General features: G+C 39.2%; 1 protein-coding gene across 2 annotated transcripts in view; it reads left to right on the top strand.

Moving 5' to 3' along the window:
• TSHZ1 (teashirt zinc finger homeobox 1) overlaps positions 1-11,119 on the top strand; it is a 55,445-nt gene extending 44,326 nt beyond the window's left edge. The window contains exons 2-3 of one of the 2 annotated variants that reach the window (XM_058830699.1): positions 6,531-9,722; positions 10,321-11,119. In XM_058830699.1, coding sequence (XP_058686682.1) covers positions 6,531-9,715 — 3,185 coding nt within the window. In that variant the 3' untranslated portion in view covers positions 9,716-9,722; positions 10,321-11,119. The other variant, XM_058830698.1, reaches the window with a different exon arrangement.
• The last annotated feature ends 295 nt before the right edge of the window (positions 11,120-11,414 follow it).

Genomic DNA, 11,414 nt, shown 5'->3' with positions numbered 1-11,414 from the left:
TGCCAGTGACCTGGCCATCACAGTCAGGAAATTCAGACTATCGGGGTTTTCATGTCGATCTTTGGCAGCATTTTGCCTTGAATGTTGTAAGAACTGTGTTTGCTGTTTGTACTCCGAGATGAAACTTTCTCTTGCAAACCTGTTCATGTGAGAAGGGCTGGAAAATTTGATGCGTTTCGCAGTGATTCTCAGCTATGTCAGAGTGCAAGGATGTATTCTGGGATGGCAAAATCACAAAGCCTTAAGCAAGCATTAAAGGGGCGGGCAGGAAGATAATTCAGCAGGAAAATAGGGAGTTGAACAGGAAAGCCTTTTGAGTAAGTAATTAGTAATAAAATCCTTTTTTTTTTTTTTTTTTTTTTTTTTTCCCTCACTTAAACACCTTGAGCTTTTCCCATGTTCTTTAAAAATGAATAAAAAGTTAGTGCTGATGGCGACTGGGGTGTTTGCTGTCTGTAACCATATGCTTGCCTTTTAATCACCGAACTTTTGTTTTGTACTTCACTATTAGTTAGTGATGCAAATGGAGGCTGAAATCCATGTGCCTGCTGAAGTCACTTCTCTAGGAGCCCCAGGCACCCTGGGCCTACAGTCTTTGTCATCCTGATCTTTGGTGCTCTCAATAATGCAGCAAGCCTTTTCTCCACCAAAGCGTCACCTGTCTAGGTGAGTCGTGCCATCCCCTATCTGAAGTGACAGCCATCTTTGAGTACCAGCATCTTAACTGACTTCTCTTTCATCATCCATGTTAGAGAAATAACATTTTCGACAAGGTGTTGGGTTTTTCCCCCCCTTTTCTTTATTCTTTCCCCAGCCCCCCTTCGCCCCTTAGTTAGAGCACCTGATCAAAAAATTATTTCTGACAAAGATTTCCTGCTCCAAATTAAATGAGCTCAAGGAGACGGAGCATTTTCACACAGAAAGAAAGGGAAACATTGATGTTGGAAGTTAATGAATCTGGGAGGAGAGAGAACATTATTGAGACTGGATAATATGATCTAACAGCTTTCCTTCTTCTTATCCTTCCCGTAAAGAATGTATGGAAGTCAGTTATGTGGCATGATTCTAACATCTGTCCTACCCCATAATGGTAATTTGTATAAGTAATGGAAACAGGTTAAATACTTCCATTCTAATGTTGCCAGCAGGGATGAAAATGAACATTTCAATGAAATAATCTCGACAGAGCAGGGAGAGGAGGGGTGGATGGACTGATTCATCTCCAGCTCTCTTTGGTGATCCGAGCACTAATGAGAACGCTTGAATGTATAGTTTATCAGATAGAAGGGGAAGAGCAAGTAAATTTCTCAGATTAGAATCACTGTGAAAATATACCCACATGCAAGCTGCTTCGTTCTCCAATTGCCAGCATTGGCTAATAATTTGCAGCATTCATTTTAAGGGGATAGAGGAGAGAAGAGAAAGAGGTGAAGAATCTTTTTGTTGGCTTTTAATGGGATGCCTTTAAGGGTTATCATTCAACCTGCTAGAAGCACGGAGGTTGTTCTTGTTACAGTACCTTATCTACTTTTCAGACCCACTGCATTGGAATTAGAGGGTAGGCAGTTCTAGTGTTTTGCCCCCCATTTTGCTGCAATTAGAAATGAAAGACACAAACCTCTGTAGTAAGGTTATCAGGTTGTCTCATTCTCTGCTGCTCCTTAGCCGTTGTCATAACTAAGCCATATTTTTCCACTATAGTGACATCGTAATACAGACACACACACACACACACTACAGATTTGTAGTGCCTGTGCCAGAATTTTGTATGAACATTTGTATATACTATTACAGAAGATTCGCAAATCTTCCAGCAGGCATGTTAAACTCTCACAATGTGAGATTTTGGATTCTTCTGTAAAACTCTCATGACTCTGTATTCTGGAAATGTGTCTGTAAATGATTTGGTTTTTTTCATCTGCCTCTTGTTTTTCTGTAATGAAGGAGAAGTGTGGCTATAGATTTCTTTTCTATCTGTGCTTTTTTTTCCTACGATATGAAACGTGTTCTTGTGTGCAGTGGAAATCACCCCCAGCCCGGAGTGCAGTTTGTGCAAGGTGACAGTGTGGGCTGTGAAAACTTCTGCAGCTGCTGTCTCCTGTTGGCTGGGTAAATATTAGAAGCTGTGGCAATACATCTGTTGAAGAATGGTGAACACTCACATTGTGCCACTATTGTTTAGTCACAGAGTAGGCCCTGATTTAGTGAAGAATTTTAGACCTAAACTTATCCCTATTTGTCAAACCTGTGAAATAGGTATTTCAGTGAAAATTATTTCAGTATTCAATTCCTTTACTGAACTGTGACCTTCACTGCTTAGGTGTTTCTTCTGAATAAAATTATTTGTTTGGAAGATTTAAAATTGCGTCTTGAAGAGCTTACTGCATTTAATTTTGTAGAATACTAAAACCAAATACAATTATTACTTTTGCTGCTTTTCAAAATAATTTATTCAATGTTGAATCCCTTTTTGAATGGAAAAGAATACCTCCATAGAGACAGATTCCTTGAAAAGCATAGTTCCAAGGTTGTGGAAAGGTTTTATGTGAGAATATTTGTATTTTTAACCACATCCTTACATTTCAGATCTCTGTCTGCTTTTTCAAACAATGGATGTGTATTTATAGTGTAAATATTCTCACTGAAGCAAACACAATGTGCTGTGCTCACATGTACAATATATAGCATCTCATGTCCACTTAGATTAGAATGCACAGCTTTTAACACTGCTCAAAGATGACAGTATATCTATGGGGAAGCATTGGCATCCAGAAGGCACATTTTACAGGCAAAAAAATAATAGCAAGACTTAATAGGAAGAAAAGAAATACAAAATGCTCCCCCTAATTTTTAGTTGTCTGGAATTTGAAGGTTTTTCCCTCTTTCACACTTTGTATTTGCCTCAGTCTTTCCAGACACAAATGAGAAGGAAGAAAAAAGCTGACGCTAGGTTCTGTAATTTCTTCTGCTTTGACTATAGTTATTGTTGAGGAGGGTCATTGCTTATATCTGCTCTTAATATTTTTGTGTGGTTTTGGGACATGTAAGCCAACAGTATCTTTGCTGATGCAGGAATGTCTGGAGAAGATTGCTGAGAGTTGCTCAGTCACAGAAAGATATGTTGTCTGAAATCTGTCGGTCTAGTTTTTATAATTTAGAATCTGAACATCTCATGCTTTTATTTAAGGTACAATATATTACTTCTCTCTGCAAGTAATTATAATAGGAACATTTTTGCTGTGTTTAAAATACTGAATTTTGTTTATTTGTCAAATTTCTGTGAGAATTTTAGTAAAATGTACATGTTTTTAGACATTAACATTCTTCCTTTTGTTTGCTTCTGTGTTAGCTCTTTCAGAAACCTTTTCAGTTAGAGAATTGCACTGACCTTGCAAAATACCATATGTTGAGTGTGCTGCTATTCATCTCATAAGCATTAGTAGTCTTGAATGAACAGGTATTGTCTGTATCCTATGATAACCAGAAGAGTTAAATAGACTATTTTTTCATTGCAGTGATAGAAATTAACCATTACAGATAAATTACTCTCTTTTTTGTTAAGAAGCATTATTTCTTTGTGACTTTAGATACATGTACAGACATGTGGATGTGCACATCATACAAATTCAGGGTTTTCTTAGAGCTGGCTTAAATTATGAAATCATAGAGAATCGTAGTTCTGGCCATTTATACATTCTTAACCCTTATATTGCCGTATATGTTGGTAAGGGAGTGAACTCAATCGTGTAGTAGTCTCAGCAAAACCGGAGAGTAGGAAAGGTAAGTAAAAGATGGGTATTTCACCCTGACACTGTTTCTTTGCTTTGGCAGTTTAACAGGGACCTTACATGTAGTTTTAATGTTTCTTGTATGGTTTAACTCCTTTTTAATTTTATGATACAGTGCAAAAGTATGAGAATAGAGAAAATAGCATCATAAGTAAATATAAAGAAAAATAAAAGACGTGGCAGTGGATCATTAGAGTTTCTACTTAAGATATATAGATTGTTATATATAGCAATTAAAAAATAAGTATTTATGCAATTTAGAATTAAGTAAAGAGATTAAGCAAATAATTCATATGGATCCATACAAAATGTTGTATCAACTGTAGGAACATTCAGCATCTTACAACAGTTTTTTTCACCTAGTTATTAAAAATATTGGGATGTGGAAATTAGAGAAAAGTGGCATAGTTGCTCTGTGGTTAGTGAGAAGAAAGCTGTTCATAAAAGCTCAAAATATCTGTCCTCTCTGTTTTTAGCTTTTACTTGCTTTGGTTTTGTTTTTTTTTTTAATAAAAGTGCCAGATTGTAACTGCCCATTGTTGTGAATTTTAGGTCTCAGAGGGGTTTATTTTTTACTTAAAATAATTTCAAAATTAAAACCCATATTCTTCTTTAACTGTTCTTCACTTTTCTGAAATTTAAAAATATATTGTCTTTGGCCATTAGAGATTTCTGCAAACAGTTATGTTGAATGAGAGAGCTAAGAGATCCTAGACTGCAGCTGTGGGAGTGAGTTCTACATGTGCACCTAGAGTTCAGAACTGCAGCAGTCCTACCATGCTCAAATATCTACAGAGTATTCCAACAGCAGCATTGCTGCAAGACAGGGAAGCTGGCTGCCTTCCGAATTCTCTTACTACTTCTGCATTCTAGTCTTCATTTCATGGACAAAATGCTTGTTGGAGAATAATTTCATCTGGTTTTACAATGCTTTTCTGGCACCTTCCTGGCCTTTGACTCCAGGATTATTTCTGGATTTTATTTATTGTGCTTGGTACTCACCTGTCTTTTTAAACATATTAGAAAACACTTCAGGCTGATTTATCTATTTGGGCCCTGATTAGAACTTTTTTAAAAACTAAAAGGTCAAGTTATCATCTGAAAATATTGGCATTTAAGGGACAGGTGAAAAATGCAATGGGCATCTTAAGGTTCAGTACAACCCCAGTACTAGATGGAGTATTTTCCTACTTCATCTTAAAAGATCAGGCTGAAGCAGTTAGGGGCTGCATTAAGACTGAATTGCAAAGGTGAATACATAATGCAGTACTGACCATAATGTGTTTCAAAGAGTATTCATGTTACAATGAAAGAAGATTCTTTTTATTTTTTCAGAAAAGACATTTCAGAATATGTCTGAAAAAAGAAGCTCGTCTTGTACTTATGCTCCCCCCAGCTGTAGAAGACCTCAGCTTTGTTAAAATGATAATACATATTTTCTTCATACCACACAGGAGCAGAAGTGCCTCTTTTCTGGCTTTCTTTCAGTATTGTACCATGAAAGGACACAGGACACATTTCAGCATCACTTGCTGCAGAGTTCACCTGACAAGGAGGCACTTTTTTATTCAGTTACTGAAAATTGTTCATAATCCATATTTTCTACCTTGACACTCTTATAAAATGATCTACATTCCATTAGCATTGTGATTTTTTTAAGCTTCTTTTACAAAACTGGAGAGAGATATGTACAACTACGTTTTCTGCTTTGCAATGAAAGTGTACATTTATCAGTTAGGTACATGTAAGTCACTTCTGTGAATTGAGCCCTTGGAGTAAATGTGTTTTGATGTAATGGCCATCTGCTCATGAATATCACATTTGCTAGTTTAACAAATGGTTTGATATAGATAAACACATAGTTTGGTGAGATCATATAGTTTCACAGATAGCAATGCAATAGCAAAGTTTTATATTTTCCATAAGCCAATAAGCAAGGTGCAGCGGAGATACCAAGGTTTTTGTTTGTTGCTTTAAGAAATTAATCTCTAGCATTTACTTCTAATTTCTGACTGGTTTTTTTTCCAAAATGGTAAATGTAGGACTCACATCAGATCGTAACCAGAGGCAAACTAGATCCTACCCATTTCAGAAAGCAATCAGTCTTGCTTCTCTTTTCACCTTTCAAAAATGAAAGCTATTCTGCTCTCAGATGGATGCAGTACAGCCAGACACCAGGAGACCCTGAGAACAGCTGACCTGACACCCTTGCCCTGTATGGCTTCATTAGAGTCAGGTATCAGTGACACAGAAATGGCCCCTGAAGCTGTAGCTAAAGCCAGTTTGCAAGAAAAGACAGAACTGACAAGATAGAGTTGGTCAAGTCAGTGATTCTGAGTGTCATGGTCTGAGGGATGCAGGTCAGTTGCAACGCGTTACACATACATATGTAGTGTAGTAAATATAACTCAGTGCCCGGCCATTTTTTAGGTTGATAAAAACTAGTTTAGTAGACTCTTTGTTTGATTTTAGTTTTGATATTATGCTATTTACTGTGATCTGGGCACATATTTTACAGCTGAAGTCAAAGTTTATTCTTCAGTATCACTGATATCCAACTGTAACCATGACAGAGTATGTGGATTTATAGGAAGAGTGTGTGAGTGATGGTGAGTTTGTGTTTTGGATGTATCTTCAAAATTCATCTTCCTGGTTAGTGTTTTTAGTGCAGGAGAGCCGTGTAAAATGTGCGTGTTCAATAACACTGTCTTGTTTCCCCCCATCTCCCCTCCTGTATTTTAGCATATGTTCCTGAGGAAGAATTGAAAGCAGCAGAAATAGATGAAGACAGCGTGGAAGATGACGGGCTGTCTCTGGACATCCAGGAGAATGAGTATTTGTGCAATGAAGAAGCGGAGATCAAAGAGGCTCAAAGCTACCAGAACTCCCCAGTCAGCACTGCAACTAATCAGGATGCAGGCTATGGTTCGCCGTTTAGTGAAAACAGCGATCAGCTGGCCCATTTCAAAAGCACTTCCTCTAAAGAAGAGAAAGAGGATCCTCAGTGCACAGACAATGTTTCCTATCCACAGGACAGCTTGGCACAAATAAAAGCTGTGTATGCAAATTTGCTTTCAGAGACTTGCTGGTCCAGTTTAGCTTTGGACTTAAAGAAATCCAATCCAACCACCAGCAACAACGGAATCAGCCAGAACGAAAACACGGCCAGTACTGAGGCCAATGCCAATTCCCAGAGTACTTGTACTACCAGTACTAACACTAGTACCAGTACAACCACCAGTAGTACTAGTAACAGTAACAGTAACAGTGGTGGCTCAGGTTACGACTGGCACCAGGCTGCGTTAGCTAAAACTCTGCAGCAGACCTCATCGTATGGACTTCTCCCAGAGCCGAGTCTCTTCAGCACAGTACAGCTTTACCGGCAAAACAATAAACTCTATGGGTCTGTGTTCACCGGTGCCAGCAAGTTCCGATGCAAAGACTGCAGTGCAGCCTATGACACGCTGGTGGAGCTAACAGTGCACATGAATGAAACTGGACATTACCGTGATGACAACAGAGATAAAGAAGCTGATAAGACCAAGCGGTGGTCAAAGCCTAGGAAACGATCACTCATGGAGATGGAAGGCAAAGAGGATGCCCAGAAAGTGCTGAAGTGCATGTACTGTGGGCATTCATTTGAGTCTTTGCAAGACCTCAGTGTCCATATGATAAAAACAAAGCATTACCAGAAAGTGCCTCTGAAGGAGCCAGTACCAGCCATCACCAAATTGGTCCCTTCTACCAAAAAGCGAGCACTTCAGGACTTGGCTTCACCTTGTTCACCTGAGCCAACAGGGATCACGGCAGAAGCTTCACTGGGTGAGTCTGCAAAGGATCAGAAAACTGCCAATCCCTACGTGACTCCGAACAACCGCTATGGCTATCAAAATGGTGCTAGTTACACTTGGCAGTTTGAGGCACGCAAAGCCCAAATACTGAAATGCATGGAATGTGGCAGTTCCCATGACACTTTGCAGCAGCTCACTGCTCACATGATGGTCACTGGTCATTTCTTGAAGGTGACCAATTCTGCTTCCAAAAAAGGCAAACAGCTAGTGTTGGACCCAGTGGTGGAGGAGAAAATACAGTCTATACCTCTTCCACCCACCACCCACACAAGGCTACCAGCCTCCAACATTAAAAAGCAGCCCGATTCCCCAGCAGGCTCCACAAACTCGGAGGAAAAGAAGGACCTAGAGAAGGAAAAGCTGGTGGACACTGAAACAGAGAAAAAGATTAAAGAAGAGAGTGAGGACTCCACAGAGAAATTTGAGCCAACAACTTTGTATCAATACCTCAGAGAGGAGGACCTAGATGATAGTCCCAAAGGCGGAATAGACATATTGAAATCCCTGGAGAACACAGTGACAACAGCCATCAGCAAAGCCCAGAATGGAGCCCCTTCCTGGGGAGGATATCCCAGTATTCATGCAGCTTACCAGCTCCCGGGAACAGTCAAACCCCTTCAGCCCGCGGTGCAGAGCGTTCAAATGCAGCCGTCCTACGCAAGCAGTGTGAAATCACTGTCGTCAGAACACAATGCACTCATCCATTCCCCAGGCAATCTCACACCCCCACCTCACAAGAGCAATGTATCTGCTATGGAGGAACTAGTGGAGAAAGTTACAGGTAAAATCAACGTGAAGAAGGAAGAGAAGCCTTTGGAGAAGGAGAAATGTTCTCCAGTTAAACCCATGTCACCTGCTGCTAAAGAAAACAAGGACTTCCCAAAAGCAGAAGAAATAAATAACAAACAGCAGCCAAAGAAGAGCTCTGAGTCTGAAGTTCAGAAGGTCAAAAAGGATAGTCCAGCAGAAGCACATACGCCAAATGGTACAGAGCCACTTAAAACAAAGGTTGCAAATGGCTGTAACAATTTAGGAATTATCACAGATCATTCACCTGAGCCATCCTTCATTAATCCATTGAGCGCTTTACAGTCCATTATGAATACCCACTTAGGCAAAATTTCTAAGCCGGTAAGCCCCTCTCTGGACCCTTTGGCCATGCTGTACAAAATTAGTAACAGCATGTTGGACAAACCCATTTACCCAACCACTCCGGTCAAGCAGGCTGATGCTATTGACCGGTATTACTATGAGAACAGCGATCAACCTATTGATTTAACTAAGTCCAAAAACAAGCCTCTTGTTTCCAGTGTGGCTGACTCTGCCTCGTCCCCGCTGAGGGAGAGTGCCCTGCTGGATATTTCTGATATGGTGAAGAACCTCACGGGGCGTTTGACACCCAAGTCTTCAACTCCCTCTACTGTGTCAGAGAAGTCTGATGCTGATGGGAGCAGTTTTGAGGAAGCTCTAGATGAACTGTCACCAGTACACAAGAGGAAGGGCAGGCAGTCCAACTGGAACCCTCAGCATCTTCTGATCCTTCAAGCCCAGTTTGCTTCCAGCTTGAGGGAGACCCCAGAAGGCAAATACATTATGTCGGACCTAGGTCCACAAGAGCGGGTACACATCTCTAAGTTTACTGGTCTTTCCATGACCACAATTAGCCACTGGCTGGCCAATGTGAAGTATCAGTTAAGGAGGACAGGTGGAACTAAATTTTTAAAGAACTTGGACACAGGACATCCTGTTTTCTTTTGCAATGATTGTGCCTCTCAGTTCAGGACTGCTTCTACATACATAAGTCACTTAGAGACACACCTAGGGTTTAGTTTGAAGGATCTGTCAAAGTTGCCACTTAATCAGATTCAAGAACAGCAGAATGTTTCAAAAGTCCTCACAAACAAGACTTTGGGCTCACTTGGAATTGCCGAGGAGGACTTAGGCTCCACATTCCAATGTAAGCTCTGTAACCGAACTTTTGCAAGCAAGCATGCAGTCAAACTGCACCTTAGTAAAACACATGGCAAGTCCCCAGAGGACCATCTGATCTATGTAACTGAGTTAGAAAAACAATAGCGTCCAGGTAAGCAGCCAGGTATGCAAGTGACCACAGGAACATTGCACTAAACTTCTTCATAGTACTGCACTAGGCCTGACCTGAGCCTCTGAAATCAGTCTTACTTTTGTTGCTGAACTGCCTATCTGGACCTTGGTTTTTCTTACACTTATTTTGTAGCTATATTTATATGCTCTTTGTCTGATCTGTGCATGGTTATTTTTTTGTTTCTGTTTTTATTTTTTGTGAGTCAAAGTCTGACCTTTATTTTCAACATCTGTCCTTGATGTTAAGCTATCTTTTGTAGAATATAGTGGGAGACACTATTGAGAGACATTAATTTAGCCGTAAAGAAAGACACAAAGAACAATGATAAAGAGACATCCTAAAATTACAAAGTTGCCATGACAATAAAGGTCACAGAACCTGGTAGTGTCAAGTTTTAACCCTCTGAGAACTGTAATAGCATTTCTGTGCCTTTCCCAGTGAGTAAATAAGTAAATAAGGAAAAACAAAACAAAACAAAAGGCTTAAAGGCATTTCATTTAAATAAAAGCTGTGTCGGAAGCAGGACTTTTTTTTTTTTAATGAATGAGCTTCCTTTTTTTTTTTTTTTTTAATGCAGAACTGGTTTGTGAAGATATTGTGCATGCAGTCCTTGGAAGAAGGAGAGCTGTGTAGTACTCAAGGGGTTAGGAAGCCACAACTGTATAAGTTCAATAATAATTTAAAAAAAAGTAAACCAAGTTGCCACTATGCCCATACCCTCTGGATGCTGAGAATTGCCACTTTTTGGCAAAAGAAAAAAAAAAAAGAGAAAAAGTATGCAAGCTGTTATTTAAAACAAATGTAAAAATGCTTTTTTCTTTCCTTTATTTTCTTTTTTTTCTGTAAAATACTGCAGTTTATAGTTATTTACAAATGTTAAGCTTTGGTACAAGCTGACCTTTCTATAGTGTGCTGCATTGGTAAATGAAAACAAAAAAAAAAAAAAAATGGGGCAAATGTTGGATTCTGTTCCTTGTAAATTGCCAGCATCAGCTTAAAAAAAAAAATACATGTTACATATCGTACCATTTTAAACTGTTCAACTTTCTTTGTACCTTCTGGCTGTATGCTTTCTCTTTTAACTTTTTATATTGTCATTTTATATTCGATTTCTGTGTATATAATGTAAAACCACACTTTTTGAATAAAATTTAGTTCCTGCAGCTTGATATAAATAGAGGAATTTTACTGGCACCTGCATCTTTCCAGATGCATGTACTTAAAGGAACTATCTGACAAAAAAATTAAATAAATAAAAATAAAGCAAGCAATGCACTATGAATTATACATTTTGATGTTTTATCATTAATATTGTACAGTACATTTTGGTTCACACAATTAAATCCACTGTTTTCTCAAGTGTAAAATAAACCCACATGCAGTTCTTGATTTACATACATTGTCATGTCGTCATTATATTGCCTTTGAGGTGTTATTCCAGCTATAAGAGGCATCGTTTATATAATCAACCAGCGAAAATCTATTTGAAATCATCTCTCGTGATCTGTGTGCTGACGTGTCTCGCTCGAAGCCGTAATGCTGGTAACCTCTTAGAAGAGATCTGCAGCAGGTACTCACTGCAAAAGGTACAGAGCCAGAGCACCGAGGGGCATTCTGCTCCTCGCTGGGGTACAGGAGAGGCTGCAAAGGTTTTGGCCAAGTTAATTCCTT

This window comes from Poecile atricapillus, chromosome 2 (genome assembly GCF_030490865.1).
Source record: "Poecile atricapillus isolate bPoeAtr1 chromosome 2, bPoeAtr1.hap1, whole genome shotgun sequence".
NCBI classification, from domain to species: domain Eukaryota; kingdom Metazoa; phylum Chordata; class Aves; order Passeriformes; family Paridae; genus Poecile; species Poecile atricapillus.
Note: the sequence above shows the minus strand (reverse complement) of the source record. Positions and strands in the feature narration are given on the sequence as shown.